General features: G+C 41.8%; 2 protein-coding genes across 3 annotated transcripts in view; both read left to right on the forward strand.

Moving 5' to 3' along the window:
- The window catches only part of PBRM1 (polybromo 1), a 351,134-nt gene that overhangs the window by 7,236 nt on the left and 322,117 nt on the right, over positions 1-21,781 (forward strand). The gene's annotated exons all lie outside the window — the stretch shown is intronic.
- Positions 8,795-21,781, forward strand: part of CENPP (centromere protein P) — a 133,482-nt gene continuing 120,495 nt past the window's right edge. Inside the window, exons 1-5 of one of the 2 annotated variants that reach the window (XM_061346997.1) lie at positions 8,795-8,968; positions 9,787-9,944; positions 10,293-10,381; positions 14,631-14,719; positions 19,942-20,041. In XM_061346997.1, the coding sequence (XP_061202981.1) occupies positions 8,832-8,968; positions 9,787-9,944; positions 10,293-10,381; positions 14,631-14,719; positions 19,942-20,041 (573 nt within the window). In that variant the 5' untranslated portion in view covers positions 8,795-8,831. The remainder of the gene's footprint in view (positions 8,969-9,786; positions 9,945-10,292; positions 10,382-14,630; positions 14,720-19,941; positions 20,042-21,781) is intronic. The other variant, XM_061347000.1, reaches the window with a different exon arrangement.

The following is a 21,781-nucleotide window of genomic DNA, read 5'->3' on the forward strand; positions in this document are numbered from 1 at the left end:
TTCACCTCTGTCAGGACAAGTTAAAAACACCTGAGGGGTAGCAACGAGTGCTACCAGCTCTTCCCAAGGGCAGCCAGTTCCGTACCCATGCTGTTCACACAGCCTGAATGCCCAGGCAGAGAGCAAATCATGGCCACACTGGCACCGTATGAGGTGCATTCCTGGCACTACTGCACTTCCAGGGTTTGGGTTTCTTTTGGCTGGGGCAGAAGCTGGCTTCAACAGGTCAGAGAAAGGGCAGATTGGGGGAATACACATTAGAGCCATGGACAGTTCACAAAATCGGCCCTGGCAGCTCCAGCAAAGACACCCAGCTCTGAGCCTGGCCGCGGGTTAAACTCCCTTTTCTGGACAACAAACAGCAGTTTCCAGCAGGAGGCCACAATAGACAACACAGAGAAAGCCGGACCTTAAGCTGAGCTGACTGGAGGCAGGTGAGGAGGCTGAGAAGCTGGGCCAGAAAACACAGCTTTGTCCAGCAGCTGGTGACCGAGGCCTCCCAGTCTCGCAGGGCAGAGGGGAGAAGCCATCCGGGAGCCAGCTCGGAAACCTGCTCCGTGTAAACTACAAGCTCTGTAGCACCCCCAGCCTGGCAGCACCCTCGAACCACAAATACCAGGCAGTAGTGGCCAAAGCCAGGAACCGACTCTAAACCCAGGAACACCCCACAGACGGCAGCACCCCTGAAGCCTGCGGCATGCTGCAAGGCCAGCAACACTCCCCAGCCCAGAGACACCCCTAAACCTGGCAGCCGGCAGCCACAGACACCCCTCAGACCCGGCAGCGCTTCCCATGACCACAAACACACACTCACGACTCGGGGGAGCACCCACACCTGCCGGCAACCTCCGAAGCCAGAAATGATGCCCCCCCCCCCAACACCGCACGACACCCCCTGAGATCGGCCATTGCCCGAGACACGCGGCTGCAAGCGCAGCCCCCGGCAGGGCCCAGCAGTGGCGGGGATAGGTACAGGCGCAGGGGGGATAGGAACCTGCAGGGAAGGGGTAGGCCCGCTGACCGTGACACTCACCACCAGCCCCGCCGCGGCAACCCCGCCGCAACGCGGCTCTACGGCAAGCCGCGAGGGCCGTGCCGTGCGGACGGGCGGGCGGAGCACGCGTTGCCGGGAGACAGGAGGCCGCGCTGGGCACGGTGCTGAGGGTTCGAGGGCAGAGCCCCGGTAACGGGACAGGGTGCGGACCTGCAGCAGGAAACTGAGCCGGCTGCGGGGCTGGCGAGGCCCGAAGCCCACGGCCAAGGCGCTGGACAGCCAGCCAAGGGCGACCAGCGCAGAGGGAGCTCTGGGGAAGGGGGTGCCAACCCCTTGGAGAGGACAGTGCTCTGGGCCCAGACCCTCATGCTGCCACTTGAGAAAGGCAGAGGAGGAGGAAGCCAACCAAGGAGCCTGGAGCCTCCGAGTCCAGAGATGAAGGGCCACCTTTATTGTGCTGGTGGAGGGGGATCATGTGGTGCTGGTATTCAGCTTCTCTCCTGCTGTCTTCTGAGCCGCGTGTAGGCAGCTTGGGTGTGACAGTTCAACCCGGAGCACACCGGGGAGCCGTGGCATGACCCGATTGTTGTAGTGCCAGGGAACTGTGGCATGGCTATAATGCCTTTAGTGCTGTCAGTGCTGCAGCTGCTGCTCCCTGATGACTCCTGACTGTCACTGCTGCAGCAGCTGCCAGCATGTGCTGCAGAGCGCTGGGATAGCCCTGACACAGCCTGTCTGTGTGTCCTCCTCTTTGCACGTGGTACTGGCGTGTGGCTGCTCTAACGGCATCTTCTGCGCCGTGTGTTGGGAGTTTGGGCCCGGCAGTCTTGCACCCGCATGGGCCCACCAGCTCTGTTGCTCCAGCTTCTTCGCAGTGGTGCAGAGGCACGGGATGCTGCTGATGGCCGCTGCCTGGTGGTGCTGCGGGTGTCAAGTGATGGGGAGCACTGGGACAGCCTTGGCACTGCCTGGCTGCGGGTACTGCTTGCAGCGCGTGTTGCTGGCAGTCAGCTTCTCTCCTGCAGCCTTCTAAGCCATGTGTAGGGTGTCTGGGTCTGACGGGTGCACTGGGTTTGGTGTCACCATTGGTCAGGCCCAGGGTGGCTGGAGGGGCTGCTGCCCTCACACACTGGGCAACTGTGACATGGTCCTAATGGCACCTCTCTGTCGCTGCTGGGGCTGCTGGTCTCCTGTGGCTGAGGTTCCAGAGTCTGGCCCGATGCTGCCTGGCTGCTGGGGCTGGGGCTGCTGAACTCCAGTTCCAGAGATCCAGGAGACTGTGCTGATGCTGCTGGGCCATCACTGCTGGGACCAGGAGGCTCTGAGCTGGCATCAGAGGCTACAAGGGGAAGCAGGAACATCAAGGGCTTGGCTCCCAGGCCTGGAGCAGGGTAGGCCAGAGCGGTGCCCCAGCCCCTCAGGAACAGACAGGCCCCCTGCCAGGCCTTGCCTGGCCCCTGGCTCCAGCCCAGGAGCGCCCGGTGCTTTGGCACTTGCAGGTGCCCAGGCCAGCACAGCTGTCACACTCCCATCTGGCCGCACAGCTGTTCCTCAGGCTGGAGCACTGTCTGTGAGTGCCCACAGCAGCGCAGGAGCTGCACAGAAACAGCTGCTAGGGCCTGGGGAAAGAAATGGGTTCATGTCTCTAAGGATAAAGTGCCCACAGCAGGGGACTGTCCAGTAGAGATCTTGTTCTCAGCCCTTCTGCTTTGAGCGCTTGCTGAGAGAGAGATCCCGTGCCCAGCCCCAGGGTGCAGCTTTGGCAGCTTACCCGTATGGCTCTGCCACCTCTCTGCCTCCTGGACAAAGGCACTCCCTGGCATCGCAGCTGCTGTGCCTCTGGTACAGTTCTGCATATGCATTGTTGTCTTCCCATGACGCTTGTCTGATGGAGAAAGGAAAACTGATAAGCCCCTGCTGAAGCACACCCTGTTTCCAACTCCTCTATGGAGCTAAAGCCTACACTTGGGGGTCAGCGGAGGGCCACAACAGCGGGGGCAGGTCCAGGCGTGGCACAGTGCTGGCCAGGAGGACACCAACCTTGTGGGGATTCAGATCCCCATGAAGAACATTTCCACAGCTGACACAGAGGGCACTGCAAGGGAAAAGTGCCAGCACGCAGAGCCATTCCCTGCAGAAGAAACAGAAAGAGCATGAGTGAGGATCTGGGGCTGCTGAGAGCCTGCCGTGCCCAGAGCAAGGGGACGGCTCCTACCTGGATGCAGGCCCTGTGGAACCAGGCATCTTTGCAGGCTGGGCACACCATGGTCCCATAGGTTGTTCTGCCTTCCACAGGCTTCAGGCAGATGAGGCAGTTGGTGTTCTCTGGAGCCACAAGCTCTTGCTGCTGTGGGCGGTGCTCCCAGCAGAAGGAACTAGGGGAAGAAGGAAGGGATGGGTGAGATGAGAAGAGCTGCGTCCTTCCCTGGTGATGGGAAGAAGGGTAGAGGAGGTACCTGTATGGCAGGAGGTAACGGGTGATGCATTGACCCTCCATGGCACAAGGGAGATGGAAGCTGCGGTCACAGCCCATCTCCTGGCAGGTGATGGTGGCCCCCCTCTTGCCACACGCAAAGCAGACCTGGAAAGAGCAGAGCAGCCCCCATCAATAGCAACCTCAGGGCCTCAACAGCCAGACCCACACCTCAGGGCAGGGCGCAGGATGTGGCCCCGGCTGGATCACAGGCCACAGATCTGCCTGGCAGAGGGCTCCTGTGCTGGAGGCCTCTGTGGAGCTGCTGGGAGCAGAACTTCTGTCCCAGAGCTGGGTGGAAGGGCTGGGATTCTTTTCCTTTTTAGAGCTCACACCTTGTGGTCTACGAACTACGTGTGGTAACTATATAGACAGGATCAGTCTTATTTTTCACTTTTCCCAATATGAAAAAAAAAGAAGAATCACACCCTCTCCCACCACCATCAGCCCCCAGTTTCACTCTGTGCTTAGCAAATAACTTTGAAAGCTTTGCAGGAAGTATAATCTTTGTTGCCCAAAGGTTCCTGACAACCCCGCCATCAAAAATATATACACTGTATAAAAATAAGACACACACTCTCTCCACATGCTTTTAAGGGGGACACAAAGACATTTCCAACATAAAGGAGTAATCACAAAAGAGTTTGACTAAGACTATTTCCAGGCATTACAAAGAACACCAGGAGCATTACACATACGGAATATGTCAACGTATAAGGTATTTCTTTAAAATGCTTTCCACTTCATAAAGGTTTCTTTACATAAAGAATAGATATTTTACACAAATACAGAAGTAAAAGCCTGTGTCTGCCTTTTGTTCTGCTTTAGTTATCTCCACACCTGCCCCACCATATCTTCTGGTCTGGCACCTCTGTACCTGGTCCTGCTTTCACGTGGAAGTCCACAACTCCCACCTCGTTTTTTCAGCAATTCTAACAGAGACGTTTGGCCATTTCTCTCCGGCTTTTCTTTCTGCAGCTTTGCTTCCTCCCTCTCCCTGACCAGCCTGTACCAAGAAGCACATCATACATTAAATAAAGGTCTGCCGTGTGCTCAATTACAGCTGGCAGTGACCCCGGCCCACAGAACAGTAACCATTCCTACCCAAGGAATTAGCACATCTGCTACCTTTAAGGGAATAACGATGTAAAACTTTGCAGTACTAATGTGCACCAACAGTCCACCAATGGTAATAAAACCTAGAAAGGTTAAGAGCATAGCAGCCAAAAGCACAGCCATAATACTATCAGATAAATAAAAAAGTGGTAACTTTAGCTGCAACATATATATATATATTTGTTTAAAATAATTTTTACCTGTGCAAAAAGCTTTCTTGACCAACTGAATTTGCAGTGTCCCCCCTTTCTATTTTGTTTTATTTAAAACTGACATGCCTGTAAAGCAAGGAGATGGGAAATGAGGATTTTCTTCATTAAAAAAAAAAAAAGTCTCAGGCTTAACTACGCCTCCTTCTAGGAGTTTCTTCAGCATGATCTTATTACTCACTTGATTTAAGTAAGTACATGAAGTCATAAAATCATAGGATGGTTTAGGTTGGAAAGGACCTTAAGACCATCCATTTCCAACCCCCTGCCATGGGCAGGGACACCACACACTGTCACCCAAGACTCCATTCAACCTGGCCTTGAACACTGCCAGGGATGGAGCATTTATCACTTCTTTGGGCAACCAGCTCCAGCACCTCAGCACTTCACAGCAAAGAACTTCCTTGTATCTAATCTAAAGTGCCCTTAAGTGTGAACCCCTTACCCCTTGTCTTATCACTACAGTCCCTGATGAAGAGTTCCCCTCCAGCACCCTTCTTGGCCCCCTTCAGGTACTGGAAGGCTGCTATGAAGTCTCTACGCAGCCTTCTCTTCTCCAGGCTGAACATCCCCAACTTTCTCAGTGTGACCTTCCTGCAAAATGTATTGCAGGATAGGCAGACAAGGAGTATCCCAAGCTAGCAGATGTTTGGGAGGCTCTGTCTGTAAACTAACTGGTAAGTAGAAGGATGGTGTGAAATACCTCATTCATATTTAGTGGGGCCACTAAATCCTGTTATCTCACCACAGACTTACAACACAAACATTGCTCTTTAAAGATACTTTAGAAGACTAGTGTGAAACAACTCATGTTTAGTGGGGCCACTAAATTCCACAGACTTATAACATAAACACTGGTCTCTTTCTACAATCTAAGTTAAGCTAAAAAGTACTATAACCTCAGGTTTTCCAGGCACTAGCTTTTCTTATATCAAGGCTCCCCCCTCTTTCTTTTACCTTTACAAATTCTTTGGCTATGTGACTCCATTTTGCTCAAGAGTTCTGGCCCTTTTTAACTTGTTGTCTAATCTTGTGTCTTTAGGGAGCTTTGTTTCTGTTATTGTAAACTCATACAGTTATATCCATATAACCACACCTATGATTTGTGAAAGCCAGTACATTTATGTGTTTCTCACAAGCAGAAGCACAGCAACACACCCAGTGTACAAGACTTTCACAGCCTGCACCACTCTGTGAACGCAGACCAGAGTCTAGTGAAGATCTCTAAAACAGCAGATCTTGTATTTCTACTGTGTGCGCTGGGCACATGTCAGCAGGGCAGAAGCACAGCATCCATGCAATGCTCCACACTGACCTAAGAAGCGGTAGAGGAACACAGAGCAACCCTGTGCCACATACAGCAGTTACACCGTCTCCTGACTAAATCTGCAGTTGAGAACGCAGCGGCCAAACTGCCTGAGTACCTGGGCAGAAATGAAGGTCTCCTAAGTCCATTCAATTTATCTTCCTCCTTGCAGCCCTTCCTGTCGCCCCGGGGAAAAAAAGGTCCGCCAGCTGCAGCCCTGCTCATCTGCTCGTTGCTTACCGGAGCAGTGTGGAGAGAACACGGGGGCTGGGTCTGGGGACGGTGGGAGGTGCCAGCGGAAGGAACTAAGAGGAAAGGAGGGGGAGTTTCCACAAGACACTAACGAGAAAACCCAACAGAGAATAAGGAGCTGCCTGAAAAAACAGCGCTCATGGCACCATTTTGAACAGCGAACTCTAGATCTGGCGTTGCAGTGCCTGTGTTTCCGGGGAGGAGGATGAAGGCGCGGACGGTGCCCCCCGCCTGGGCAGCCGTAGTGGTACCGCCCAGCCCGCGGCGAGTGGTTGGGCAGTTCGAAGCGCGTGTTGCGCGCGGATTTAGGGCGGGTTGAGCGAGGTTTTCGGCTTCTCTTCCGGGGTCTGCGTGGTGGTGCCGGGGCTCGCGAGCCCTGGGGCCGGGTCCTGAGGCGGCCGGCGGCAGTACCGGCTCTGCTAGCGAGGGCCGCTTCCCGCCATTGCCCTGTGAGACGTGAGGGGTAGGAGCAAAGCTGGGCAGCGCTGCACCTCGGCAGCTCCCTCCTTACAAGCTGTTGAATCCTGGTTCAAGCTTTCGTTGTGACAGCGTGGATATAAATGCTTAGCGGTGTGCACGGGCAGGTACGTAGAAATGTGAAATGTTTGCCGTTAACGTATCGGTATGTTTCATTCGAAGATAAATGATTGTTAAAGTTTTATTTATTTATTTATTTATTTTATGCATGTAGCTGTGTTTTTACGCTGTTTTTTGAGGTTATAATTCGTCTTTGAGTCTTCTGCACTGTAGTATAATCTCTTAAGGTAAATACCTGTAAGCAACACGTGTTTTGTTACCGTTTTCAAAACGGCTGTTAAGAAAGGAATTGCTGACAGTCTGTGGTAAAGTTCTGGTTATTGTAATGTCTTTCTTTTCCTCAATGTATTCTTTATTGTCATCAAAACTTTCTTTAATGCATTCACTTAAAAAATCTAATTTAATAGGATATATTAGAGGTTTTGGATTTCCATTTCTTGTTCCCATGGATATTGTTTGTATTCGTACGTTGCAAAAGGTTGCTTTAAAATTTCAGAGTCAGCTGCATTGTCAGTGGTTCCCTAATTGTATATGCTGTATTAAATGAACAGATTTTTAATTTAAAACATTTGTCATGTTTTCTTACATGTGTTATTCAGGTGCTGTTTCTTATGACCTAAACCAGCAAAATCCTATCCCTCCCCATGCATTTTTTTTGAACCATGTTAGTGTGGATCTTACAAATACAGTTGTTTAAAGCCATATATAAAATTAGATTCCTTCTGGTTGGTTTTCCTTTTCTTTTGAGTTTTTTTTCCTAGGTGAAAGGTACATTGGTACGGAGTTGCACAACATTTTCCATAGTCCTTTGAATGTGTTATGTCTAGGCTGAAAGTTAGATTTATTTTTTTTCTTAAAATTTAGGTTTGTCTTCAATTATTAATTAAATGTGGCTGTTTGCTTGTGTCTCTTTATCGCTGCTTGAAAAACAGATTATGTTGTTGTGTTAGTAGGAGCAGGTGTGCTTCATTTAATCAGATGCATCGTTAGGTGAAGTGGTCAAAGCTGGATTCTGTTTCTGTAGCATTTTAGGACTGGCTTTATGGGCAGCCCAGCTGCTTGTTCTGTTAATTGAAACCAGCTGGGTACGCTCCTGGGTGATGTTGTGATTAGTTAAAAAGGTTCTTAAAGAGTCTTTGACCATTTTAGATTCCTGATTTAACTGCTGTATTTAGAAGCTATGCAGTGATCTGTGACTTCGAATTGGCCTACTAATTACATTTGGACTCAATGAATTCTTTGAGAAACTAATGCAACAAAGCTACATTTTTATTACAATTGCTATCTATATTGGAGGAAACTTTCTTGTTTCTTTTAGGTGAAGTCAGTAATATGTTCATTTTCACATTCTTGCTATGTAGTAGCTGCCTCTATCCACTGGAGGTGGAATCTTTCCTGTTCATGATGCTTTCAGAGTGAGCTACCGTTTTTTTTAAGGAACTTTTTTGCATTCAGAATTATTGAACAAGCGGGTTTTTTGGTCTTGTCATGTGTCTTTCTCAGTGGGCTTTCTAGGGTTTAAGTAGGAGTTACACTGATCGCGGAGTGCTGTAGTGTTAAGAGCAGAGTTTTACTGCAAGCCTAATTCTGTTTTCAAGTTGGTGGCAGAATTCCTGTCAAATTTGGTTGCTGAGGATCAAGGTTTATATGTTTGTGTTATCTTCTGTCGTAGGCAGTGTTTTGACACCTTAGAATTCTTTATGAGGGTATAAATAATTGTACTTGTTGAAGCTACCTGGGATATTTAGAAACTGTATTTAACAATTCTTCAGTTCTCTAAATTCATAAAATAATAGAGTTGACTGAAGTAGAGGGGTGGGAGAAACAATTGTCTAATGCTATATTTGGATTTCTTAATACATTGGACAAAACCTTATTTTGAATATGGATTATTTTCTCCTAGGAAATTTATTTTGTTTTATGTAGTAACATTGATTCTGAAAAATGGACAGTGACATTTGTCAAATTTATGAAGATGAAATCCAGTCACTGAAAGAGGAAATTAAACTACTGGCTGAAAAGTATGAAGATAGCCAACAGGAATCCACCTTTTTTTCTGATGAGGAGGTATTAATGTCAATGTAAGTTGGTTTTTTTTTTTTCACATGTTGGATTAATAATGTTTCTTTGTCAAAATTGTTTAGGGTAAGCTTTTGCTTCTCTTAGGACTTTCCTTCTGTTATTTTTGTAGTGCTGGTCTTGTTTAGATCATGGCCTACATATGGTAAAAGATCACAAGTAATAAATAGTTGATCTTTCTTCACTGTCTTCTGTTGGTAGTTTGTGGGGGTTTAGGGTTTTGTTTGTTTGTTTTCTGAAAGGCAATTTTAGTGGTCAGATCATGACATCAAGTACATTGCTGTGCAGGCCTTGCAAAGTTGTCTGCAAAGGCCATGTTTTCCATTATGAAACAGCTCAGTGCCAATTAAAAAAAAAAGGGTGGGAAGATGGGGATTGCAGCTGGGGAGATAGACAGGTGTGATAGACATATCATAAGAAAATGCCATGTTTGGGATTTTTATTTCCATTATTTAACAGATAGTCTGCAATAAATGTACAGTCCATATCTGAAATAAGTAATTTAGACAGTAAAGACATCACAGCTCATTTTTGTTGTACATTCCTTAAAATAGATACTTGCATCTCAAGATTTATAATAAAGGCTGTGTCTACATGATAGGACACATAAGTATTCATGAAAGTTAAAATAGTCTACTGTTCCTTGTAATGCGATCCATCTGAAATGTGATCTTGCTTAGAAAACAATCAGATCATGTTAGAAGTGCTTTTTTTTTTTTAATGGTGTTGCTGTACTGATGTGACAGAACATTTTCTTATGTCTTGGTTTTTTGCCCTTTTGATTATTTTCTTTTTTCTTTTTTTTTTTTCCCAATTCTAGAAAATCATTCCAAAGAGAACTTTGGGAAGAATATGAGGGACATGAATCTGAAGTAGACCTGAAAGCTGAACTTGAAAGTCTGGAAACACATCTCTCATTTTTAATGAAACTTACTGGTATTCAGTTCACAGGTCATTCCAAGAAAACACTGGAAAGAAGTAATCATTTTTGTGTCCTTTTCTGGTGCTATATTGAGCATACTATTTCTATTCATTACATTTGAAGATGCATGTTGTAATTCTACTTTCAATGTTAGCAGAAAGACAATTATTTTGAAAAACAGTAGAATTTTCTCTATTGACAAGTAGTTTTTGAGTAAATATAGTACTTTCCATAGTGGGGAAGTGAAAGACTGCTGTAAAGTTAGATTTGGTTTCTTTTAACATATTTAGCTTTATTTCTTTATGTGATGGATGATATCAGTTGGTACTTTAAATATCACTAATGGAAGAGATGCAATAATTGTATTGGAAATCTGATCAAATATTAACTTTGTTTTACAACAGCTAGAAACAAAATGGTGAGGAAGCACAGTTTATCAGGGAATTGCTGCTCCTTGTCTTTTCAATTGGAATTCCAGCTGCTTGAAATTCAGGTAAGGATCAATGAACACCTAAATCCCCAACAACCACCAAGCAACCAACCAGAACTTCAAATGGACTAGTGTCAATACTTCTTTTTCTATCTGAAAATGGTATTTTGTCATTTTGAATGCCTGAGTCTCCTTAACGTAAGCCTCAGTGGGTTGCTTTCACCCTGTAGCAGCTGGACCCAACTTTTGAATTCCATGTGCATTCAAACAAAATAGTTCTGAAGGTCAAGTTCAGTATTCAGTTGTGAAATCCTTACCACAGAATCTTTTAGGCTGGAAAAGACCTTTAGGATCATAGAGTCTAACCATAAACCTAACGCTGGCAAGTCCAAATCACCCTTCCTTCCCAAAACATGCACCCTGCTGGATGCTGTTGTGGTCTAACATTGAAGTAAAGCCCTGAACAGCACTGGATTTCCACTAACTCTGCCAAATACCTGCTGCTGCCTTGTCCTGACCCAGTGTGGCTTTCATCCCACAGCTGTCTCTGATCTCCCCCCAGCACATTCTGTTGTCAGGTATCTTGTTGTAGAGACGGGAAAATGTCAAACCTTACCTCTCTTGAGGAAACTGAGGAAAAGCTTAAACACTACAAACTTGAACATTTTTTTTCTTTGCTTCAGTTATATTTGTAATTTGCTTGGTTAGAGTTAGTAGCCATTGCATCACATGACTGCACAGAAGTTGCACTAAATACAGATTTTTTTGCAGGGAAGCTCTTTCATAATAATCTATTCTTAGCACAGAATTCAAAATCATGAACAGTGGAAAACAGCTGCTATCCCAATTTGTTATAATATACCCCAATTTTTAATAATATTTTTGACATCAGGAAATCCTTCTCCTGAAAACTTGGTTTTCAGCTCAGCTTTAAAGGTATTTTTTAAATTGAATGTGATTGAACTTAGTAGTATTAAAAACTACCTTCCTGTGTAAAGCTGTCCTTTCTAATCTTAAGAAAAGCCGTATTATGAATTTAGGAAATTAATATTTAAATAGTCACATGTGGATTGCATAAGATGAATGAGGTTATTTTGCAACCTCTTAAGTCCATGAATGAATTGAAACTTGTGATATTATTTTACCATGTTCTTGTATAAAACTCTATTTAGGTTTGAGCATGGAAATAGCTCACATCAATCATGTTACTTAGCTAGATTGATGTTTATATCTCACCTGTATGCTTCTGCGGAATGATGACATCTTTTACTGTCAATCTAGATCAGATGATGTAAATGTACTGGATGATGATGTAAATGTACTGGATGTAAATTCAGAGCTACGTTGGTGCTGCTTAAATCTGTTGCACCACTTGATGGCAGCACTTGTCTAGGTAATTCCTGGAACTTGCAGTATTTCAGCGCTGATGACATACGCTGGAGTTAAGAGGCTTAGAGAATACAGATCGGTAGGTCCTCTGTGGGTGCAGGAGCCTGCATCCATAGCTCTCAGTAAAGTTGTGACTTCAGGGCAGACTAAGACCTGAAAATTTAACTTTTCAATGCCTCTTTTTGTGTATAAAAATGGAGAAACCTGTTTTCTAAGATATGGCATTAATGCTTGTATTCAAAACAGCCTGTACTGAGATCAGTGTCACAAGCTAGTAGTTTCACCCATCTTAAGAAATAAAAGATGACAGCTTTTTTTTTTTTTTTTTAATGCTTGGTAGGTAACAAACACATTAGTATGCAGCAGAAGGGAAAGGATAATTCTCTAATTTGATCTTAAATCGTTAAATGTCATTCACATTAAAAGCTGTATTCCAGGATACAGTTGTACAAAGAATGGTGTGCAGATCATAGTTCACTCTGACTAGCTTTAAATGGTTGAGATTGTGTCTGTATTACTGAAGTACTGGTCCCTGACAGCCTGACATACTAAAGAACCAGCTGAGATGTACAGTTTTGGCAGAGTCAGATTAATGTGTAGTTTATATTCGCAAGAAGACTAGTGTTTTGCCAGCTTTGAGTGCAGACTAAGAAGCTCCTGTCTGCTTGTCGTTGTACATAGTTGAATGTTTACAAAGATCAAAATGTGAATGAGGAAAACAGGCTAATGCAAAAGTACTGTTTTATTTATTTTCCTCTCATACTGTCCTTAGGTGTTATGAGAGGACATATACAATTTGTTTGAAAATCTGCCAAAACATGTATAAACCTCTTGAGAAAGCAATTGTTCAAGTAAGAGTTGCTTCCTGCTCAAGTGCTTCCCTTTTGAATCTTATCATTTGACCTGCTTATTGGAAAGCCAGTTTCTTCAGAAGGTAGTGTGTTAGCCTGTGGGCTACTAGCAACTTCTCTATAACTCCATGCATGTGTTGAACTTTTTGCTCTAAATTTAAAATGATTTTTTCTGATGTTGCTTACTCAATCCACTAAACTTTGTAGTGTTTTGCTTTGCTTTGCTTTTTCCTTTTCTTAGTGATGGCAGTGTTAGCAGCATTCCTGTCCAACTGGTACTAAGGATTCATAGAATCATAGAATAGTTAGGGTTGGAAAGGACCTTCAGATTGTCTAGTTCCAACCCCCCTGCCATGGGCAGGGACACCTCACACTAAACCATCTCACCCAAGGCTTCGTCCAACCTGGTCTTGAACACTGCCAGGGATGGAGCATTCACAACCTCCCTGGGCAACCCATTCCAGTGCCTCACCACCCTAACAGGAAATAATTTTCTCCTTATATCCAACCTAAACTTCCCCTGTTTAAGTTGGAACCCATTACCCCTTGTCCTGTCACTACAGTCCCTAATGAAGAGTCCCTCCCCAGCATCCCTGTAGGTCCCCTTCAGATAACTGGAAGGCTGCTATGAGGTCTCCACTCAGCCTTCTCTTCTCCAGGCTGAACAGCCCCAACTTTCTCAGCCTATCTTCATACGGGAGGTGCTCCAGTCCCCTGATCATCCTCGTGGCCCTTCTCTGGACTTGTTCCAACAGTTCCATGTCCTTTTTATGTTGAGGACACCAGAACTGCACACAATACTTCAGGTGAGGTCTCACAAGAGCAGAGTAGAGGGACAGGATCACAGTAGAGGGAGGATCACCTCCTTTGACCTGCTGGTCACGCTCCTTTTGATGCAGCCCAGGATACGGTTGCTTTCTGGGCTGCAAGCGCACACTGAAGCTGGCTCACGTTCATTTTCTCATCAACCAGCACCCCCAAGTCCTTCTCCTCAGGGCTGCTCTGAATCTCTTCTTTGCTCAGCCTGTAGCTGTGCCTGGGATTGCTCCCACCCAGGTGTAGGACCTTGCACTTGGCATGGTTAAACTTCATGAGGTTGGCATCAGCCCAGCTCACAAATGTGTCAAGGTCCCTCTGGATGGCATTCCTTCCCTCCAGTGTATCAACTGAACCACACAGCTTGGTGTCATCGGCAAACTTGCTGAGGGTGCACTCAATCCCACTGTCCATGTTGGCAACAAAGATTGCTATATATGTTTTCATATCCTGCTTGTTTATTTAGTTTCCACTGCCATTCCCATTTGCTTGTGGTGACTGGGTATAAGAAAAATTAAGTACAATGTCTCTAGTAGAAAGTGAAGCATTTGCTATAGTCTTCAAGCCATGATTGTAAGCTTTTTCATTCACTGTTACTCTGTTGTCTTCAATAATGTATAGAAAAAATAATTAAGTTCTTTGTGGCTTCATTTCTACTATATGTCTTTTTTTAAATTTTATTTTGTTTTGGTAGGCTGTTAAATATTTAGAAACATTTTATTTTTACTGTCACTCCTATATCCTGAAGTAACAGTTATTACTGAAAAAATTGATGGAATTTGGGGCAAAACTATAGGCTTAAAAATAAAAAATAAAAGGAAAATTAACAGGTTTTTTTATTTTATTTTTTTAAACTTAGGGTGGCATTATTATGACTTTCAGATGAAACCTTGTATTTGAATTTTCTGGTATATGTGACAGGGATTTTGCTGGAACATCAGAAGAGTCTTAAAGAAGTGGAAGTGATAGGAAGTAGATGAACCTCTTTTATACCAGATATAAAGGAAGACTTTTTTTATATTTTCTCAATGCTGAGAAGTTCAGCTATTATTCCAAAACCTTGTTGCATGAATAATATTGATGCTGTTGAAATGAAAGAAATTGTCCACACATATAAGCTGTAGTTTAAAAAATGCCATTTTAAGGGTTGTATTACTTGGTAGCATTTGCATATATTTTTATTTTATGTACAAATAGATACCTTTATTTCTCCATGCTAGAGAAATTTCTAAGGTACTGTGTTGTTCCTTATCTAGAACAAAGGAAATGTGTCTGCTGCTATTACTGATCTCAGTATTATAATGGAGCCTAGGGGAAATTCAGATTTGGACAAATTTGTGTCAAGGTAAGGTGGAGGTTTGTTTTTTGTGTGGTTTTTGTTTTTTTTTTTTTTTTTTTTAGTGAAGTTATTGTATGGGATATTTGATACTAAAGGCAATACTGAGTTGTCATGTAAATTGCTGTCAGCCAATTTCTTTGTTTGATAATGTTCTGTTAGCCCAACCTAAACTCTTAGTCCTTGTCTGTATCCTTTTGGAGAGAAGCTGAAATGCATATGATTTTTAAGGCCAGAAATGACCATTACAAATGCATGTTAAATGGACAGAATTTTAGGATTATCACGTGTTTTAGCTGTTTGAAATTGTTTGGTTCAGGGAATGGTAGAAGAAGATAATCTCAGCTATCATATTTTTATTTATGAAATCAAAATGTTATTGCTTCTCAGATGTGTATGTGAGTTGTAGATGTGCAATGTGGGTGACTAATAGCTAAAAGTGTATGTCCAGAACCATTTTCCAGTACTTGCCTGTTTCGAATTCTCTGCTCAACATTCAGTTTCTTTTCTTTGCATCAGTATTTGTTTTACTGATATTTTAAAAGCAGTAAAATGTAGTTTAAAAACTTGGAGTAGTGTATTTGTGCAATGGCTTATGAAAATGTGCATCCTAAAACTCAAGCATGTGACTGCTGCTTCCTGATTGTTTTCTGGAGGTTGTTACACAGAAGGAATAATGATCAAATTATTTGCCTCCAGTATTCTACTTTGAAATCTGCTAGCAGATCTCTCCGCGAACAAATCTTTTATATCTAATTATTATTGGGTTGACTTAATCCTATTCTCTAAGTGATTTCTGTTGTTTTAAATTATTTTTAGACTTTGGGAGGGAGAAGGCAGGCAATGAATGGGTGAAAAGAAAGGTCTGTTAAGTTAGCTCAGGTTTCATTAGTCTGTGCTGAAAGCTGAGGCTTTGGAATTTCCATACAGATACACTAAAGCTGGTGGTATAATTGAGAATAGTAGTTGACTGCTTTTAAGAAGTAGGGTTTAGAAAAGGAAATTACCCTGTTTTGTTGTTTGATTTTTATTTTTTTTAATGAGCTTTTTCTGACAGCTGAAGTGTCTTGGAGCTTAATAGACATACTGGAAAGGAATGTGTTGAAGTAGTGGCAGACCTTATTTCATCCTGGCTTGAGCACTGTTCCCTTGTCCCTGTCTCTTCACTACCCTGGTCCTTTTCCACATTATGCTGGTATTAATAAGTAAACATAAGTTTTCATGAGGGATGTAAGATGAATTAAGGCTTTGCTGTCAATGAAACAATCGGTTCATTCTTTCTCCTTAGCTCTGTTAGCATGTACCATCTGCTGACCTTGTCTCAGTGGGTTGACCCTGACTACTTTTCTAAATATCTGACAGCCTTGCCCACCTTGCCCTTCCCCAGCCCCTTCAAATTCATTTTTTTTTTTTCAGTTTGTCTTGTCCTGCAAACCATGTCTGTGGCAGATCTAAGGCAGTAGATACGTAACCAGAGTGGGATTGATGTTCACAATGTCTGAGAGCAGCCCACTGTCAGATTGACTAAATCAGATTGAGTGATCTCCCTTTACAGCTTGTTTTCCCAATCCCCTTGTTAAACTAGTTATTTATTTTTTTTAAGTCCTATTCCCCGTTTTCCATGTCCAGTTTCAGGCTTTTCCCAACTTGCTCTTTATTCTTCAGTGCATCAGCTGCTCTTAGAATCTTGATTCCTACTTCTTCCTCCCCTTTCCCTCCATTCTTGCTGTGTTGTTTATTCTTTTCAGCCTCACTACCAGTCTCTCATTCCTTCCTTTGCCTCCTTGGCCTAATCTTGCCAAATCCATTGTCTAGCTCTGTTCTGTTTCCTCTGCTGGCCTGGATTTTTTTTCTCCTTGGTTTCCTAATTTTTTTTTTAAATATGTTTTTCATAATGCATGACAGAAAAAGGGTCTTTAAGAGCACCAGAGTTAAAAACTTGGCATTCAGTTGTAATTTCCAAGCCCATCAATCATGCTTTGAAAGAAAACAGAGGAATACTAGAACACTTGAGCAACATCTTTTTAAAAGAAGCAAAATTCAGTAGGCTATTTTCAACCAGGTACTGCTGCAATATATAATACTTACTTTAAAAGATACATCATTCCTTAAATATGTTGTAACAATAAAATATATATGCAAATGGAATCACATTATTTAGTCTTCTATTTTGGATTTTACTTGTGTCCCCTTTGAACCAGTTATCACTTAAGTTACTTTATTAGTGTTAAGGACCACAATATGTATGAAATTTTTTTTTCTTATTTTGTTTTTTTTGCTTGATATCTCATTAATTGTAGCGTTAGTTCGCTGCTGCATGGATTACTTAGTCAAATAGGAGTTTTCAGATGATTTCTTACATACTACTTTTTACTAACTAGTTAAAATTTAGAAGTCAGATTTAGGACAGGGCTGTGTTTAATATATATATTAAACACTGCATGGGCAAGGTATCTTGGAAATGAGAGGAAACATGAATTCTTCCCATGGCTGTAAGAGTCATTCTTTGGTTTTATATGTTAGTGCAAGAAGTCTTGCATTTAAAATAGATTTTCTCTCCTTAAATAGCTAAAGGAGCATATTGAAGGAGCCTTAAACACTTTTACAACAGTTAAATTTCTTACATAGCTTTGTGTTTTTGATATTATTTTGTAAAAGTGAAATAGTGTTTGGATGAAGGTCATGTGATTTTAACCTGATACGGGTTACTCTCTGCCTGAGTATGCTTTTTGCTGGTTTTGGATGACTTCATTATATGGATGTTGGCTTTGGAGATGGGTGGTTTTGGCTCCCAGTGGAATTTTTTTTTTCTTTATCCAGTGACATTTTGTAATGCTAATTCTTTCCAAAACAAAAAAGAGGCTTAAATTTTTAACATGCACTCTATTAGTACCTTGCTCCTTTATACCGAGTTCTCTTAGCATTTTAGTGTTTGTTGTAGTTGGCTTCAGCATTAGGAATTAGGCTAACTTAGTCTAATTATGAATTATTGTTTATGGGTACTTTAAGTGCTGTGAGCCATCTAACTGAAGTGATGCTCTTACGCAGTCTTTCCCTTGCAGATACAGAAAAGCATGTCCATGCCTGCACAAGTTTTCCTTTTTTGTAAACACTGAATCCAGTGTTCTATCTTGGATTTAGCCAACACTGTATCTGTACATGAGAGAAGTATATGCTCAGATATAATTGGAAGTCTGACTTTTACATCTGGAAGTGTTTCTTTGAACTTCTTAACCAAAATTGTGTCTTTCTGCTTGATGATCTAACCTTGAAAATTTTCATCTGCTATATTGCCTAAAGATGAATCTGAAGGGAAAGAAGAAATAAAACCAAACTAAAGGTATAATGCTAAAACAAGGTCATAAGTTTTGTGATAGTCTTTTAAATTGCATAAAAATGGATACTCGTGCCAAGTTTTTTAAAAAAGAATTTTAAGGATGTAGTTTTGTAGCAGTTGTTACCCTCTTCTAGGTATGTAGATTTTAAAAGTATATTGCAGTATGTATAGAACCACGTTCACTAGACAGTGAGATGCGGGCAGTCATTACTGAGTCTTGATTTTTTATTATAGTATGTGTAGATTTCTGTATGTATGGTTATGAGTTATGGTTAAAAAAAAGCTTTCCAGAACATAAAGCTACTCAGCTATTGCAAATCAGTGTATGTCTGCATCCTTCCAGGGGTTCAATTTTTGCCTGTGCTGCCAGCAGTTTTTTCATCTTGGCCTGATTTTGTTGGCAGCTGTGACTACTGTGGTAACTTCGTCTAATGGTGCTGTTCTTTCCAGGCTAGGATGAAACTTGTATGGCTTTTCATTTACATTTTCAGTATCTGAATGGACTTGATGTATTTTTTCCTAATTATGTTTGTGTAACATGTTAAGCATTGCCATTCTTGTATATTAAATACAGCTGGATCCAAGGCACAATTCTGCCTTGAATGGCTGAAGTGACTTCGTAATACACTGTTGGAACCATTCTGTTAATGGCCTCAAGCTTCCCTTCTCAGCTGTTCTCAAGATCCAAAAAGAATAGCTAATGTTGAACAGAAAGGATAAGTCAAAGTAGAATTCAGATCCTCTGTAACTTTCCGAAATATTCTCAAATATTTCAGAAATATTCTTCAGTCAGGTTTTGTAAGCTTGTGAAATCCTGTATTAGTAACTGAAATGAATCTTTGTATTTTCAAAGTGGTGCTTGCCAGATACGTTTTGACAATGGCTAATAGTCTGTTTCCTTTGATTGTGGCTTTACATCAACAATGGCATGAAGCTCATCACCCTTACGATTAAAGAATCACGTTGCTTCATGTATTGACACTTAGCTTTTGTGGTATTTTTGTTCTTTCCATTCTTGCCATGTTTCTTTTGTATAAACTGCACACCCTTTTCAAGCAGTTTTCCTCACTCTCCTGACCACATTGAGTGGATCATTGGCTATTTATCAGTTTAGGTCATCTTAACTTGTCACCTTTCCTTTCTCTGTCCTGATTCTTATTTTACTAGAAATTTGAAGACTAGATTTGGTGTGTTTTTCTTAAGAAACCCCTCCAAGACAAGCTCTTCTCCCCCTCGCCACAAAGCAGCCTCCTCCCAGCTATTACTGTCTCTTTCCTCTTTTGATTAGAGCTCAAAATCTGCAAATATGGTCCTAGTAGTTGCTTTCACACATGATCTAATGAACAGACCTTCTTGCTTACTGGTTTCAAGGTTCATTTTGAAAAGCTGAATGTCATGTGGGGAGGAGCCATATAACGTGTCATGTAAAGATTTAATTGAATAGGACTAAGATCTCAGGAATATTTCAAAGCTTATTGATGCAATTTTGTAAATCTTCCCAGTTGTAGGTTCAAGTTTTATTATGCAACATCTTGAAAGTTATTTGGTAAATAAGAGTATGACATGAACAAGCATAAAGTTAAATCAAGATCTTAAAAGGTAGCTGTTTTGTCAGTTTATCACGTTTGAAGCCTAACTTAATTACTGCTTACCTTTCTGAGGAGTTGAAAATATTGGCTTATAAATGAATTCAGTATTTTCAGTATCTACACTACAGTGTTTTTTCCCTGTTGTGATGATTTTTGGGGGGCAGGGGGGACAGAGGAGCCTATCTCTGGCTTCAAATTTGAACAATATTGGTCACAATTTCTGGAAGAAGTGCAAATTTTAAGCTGTAGAATGGTAACGTTGGAGTAATACTGCTTGGGTTAAAAAGTGTATTTTTCTTTTGTAGCACTGAAAAACGTGGAAGTCTTTTAACATTTTTCAGAAGTCTTTCATCTTATGCTGAGTGGTATGAACATCGCAAATGCACCTTCCTGCATTTCAAGGTAGTGTCTAGCAAGCTTTTGTGTATAGGTGTGCTGTATTTAGTTCTTTAAGTAGCTCATTGAAACCAAGCAATCGAGGTGAAATTAGTGCACTTTAGCAGAGTATGGGAATCTTAATTTTGTATGTTGTGAAGCGAAGAGTATTAGCCCTTGCTTAGTGTTTTGGTTTTTACCATGCTATTATGTTCCTCATATATGGGGGAAAATAAGAGTATCTGTGCCTTTCTGTTGGGAAGTAAGGTAGGTTTTCATTGGTATTACATTTGATTTTGACGAAAATAAAGGCAAAAGAGGAAATTAAAAGAAAATAACATTTGTAGTCTTTGGCACTGACATCTTCCGAAGGACTGGATCTGTCTCTTGAAAATGTGGCAGCATGAGTTTGGGCGAAGTGTTTTACTTGAATGTGAAATAAACTGTTCCTCACTCTTAAATGGAACATAGTATATGAACTTTGTTTTAAATTGCCATTTAAATTGCCATAATTTGGCTTGTTTGTTTTACCTTTGTACCTATTTTAAGATAATTAATCTTTAGAGTAAAAATACTGTAGTCTGGCAGACACAGAGCATCTTAATGTGATGCTTAATGTTAGAGGAGGCTGTTTAGTGCTTAATTATGTATGGGTTTTTTTAATTCAGTTTTATTTAGCTCCAGCATTTACTGCCATTAAAGAGCATTAAGAGCACCCTCTTTTCAGCTGCAGCAGGAAGTGGGAACTGCTTTGTGTCCTACTTTTTGAATCTCTGAGGACTTTCTGAGTTCTGTGCTACATTGATTTCTAGCATCAAATCAATCAGATTAAAGAAAAAAGTACTGAATTCTGATGTTAAAAAAAAAAAAAGTTAAAAAAGAATCCTGTCCTCAGCTGAGTAACAAAGTGATGTTGTCTAATCCTGCTGGTTCTTGTACAAGGACTTCTATTTAATCCCTACATAGACAAGGGATTTATGGTTTTGTGTTGTTGGTTTCTTGTTTGTTTCTTTTCCCAGCTTCACTTGATGCTTTCTGATGCTTGGATGAGCCTAATAACAGCAGTCACTGTGCTTTCTGGGACAGTGATTCCGTGAACTGGTTTCTTTTTAAAATTTAGTACAAAAATAAAAAACAAAAGGGAAATAGGTCTGGAGATTACTTTTTAAATTGTGTGTATCTTAAGCAGTTTTTGAAGTATTTGTTCAGACATGGAGTGTAAACAATGAAGGGGTATATTCATTGCTAGAATATGTGTGAAGATAAATTCGTGAAGATGTATTGCAAGTTTGTCAGTATTACAAATATTCTGTCTAAACGTATTTTTCTTTCTGTGGACAAAGATACTGTTGAGAAAGGGAAACCAATTTGGGAGAATATTTATCAAGTATGGTTGACTTTATGCTTATGAGGAGTCTTTAAGCTTTCTTATTTCTGCTAGCATTAGTAATGATTTCATTCAGAATTAAAGGGTTTAGAGATTGAATCTGACAATTCAAATACCAGATTGCTAAGGAGAATGTGTATTTGTAACTTAATATTCTGTAGTAATTTATTTGAAATAACTAGAAATACGCCTTTAACATACATATAAAAATAACTGAAGAGTCTTACCCTAGTAATATTCATACTTGAACAATATTAAATATTTAGTCTGTAACCTTGGTATTTATTTCTTTTTCCTACATGCTTGCTAGACTACAAGTGTAGAGGCAGGCAACCGTGCACAGTATTAGAGAGACTATTTGGGATGGGATTTGGGGATTTATA

The sequence above is a fragment of the Neopsephotus bourkii genome, unplaced genomic scaffold (genome assembly GCF_033783945.1).
Source record: "Neopsephotus bourkii isolate Nb327-2 ecotype Australia unplaced genomic scaffold, CSIRO-AGI_Nbou_v1 NB_284, whole genome shotgun sequence".
Taxonomy (NCBI): Eukaryota; Metazoa; Chordata; class Aves; order Psittaciformes; family Psittacidae; genus Neopsephotus; species Neopsephotus bourkii.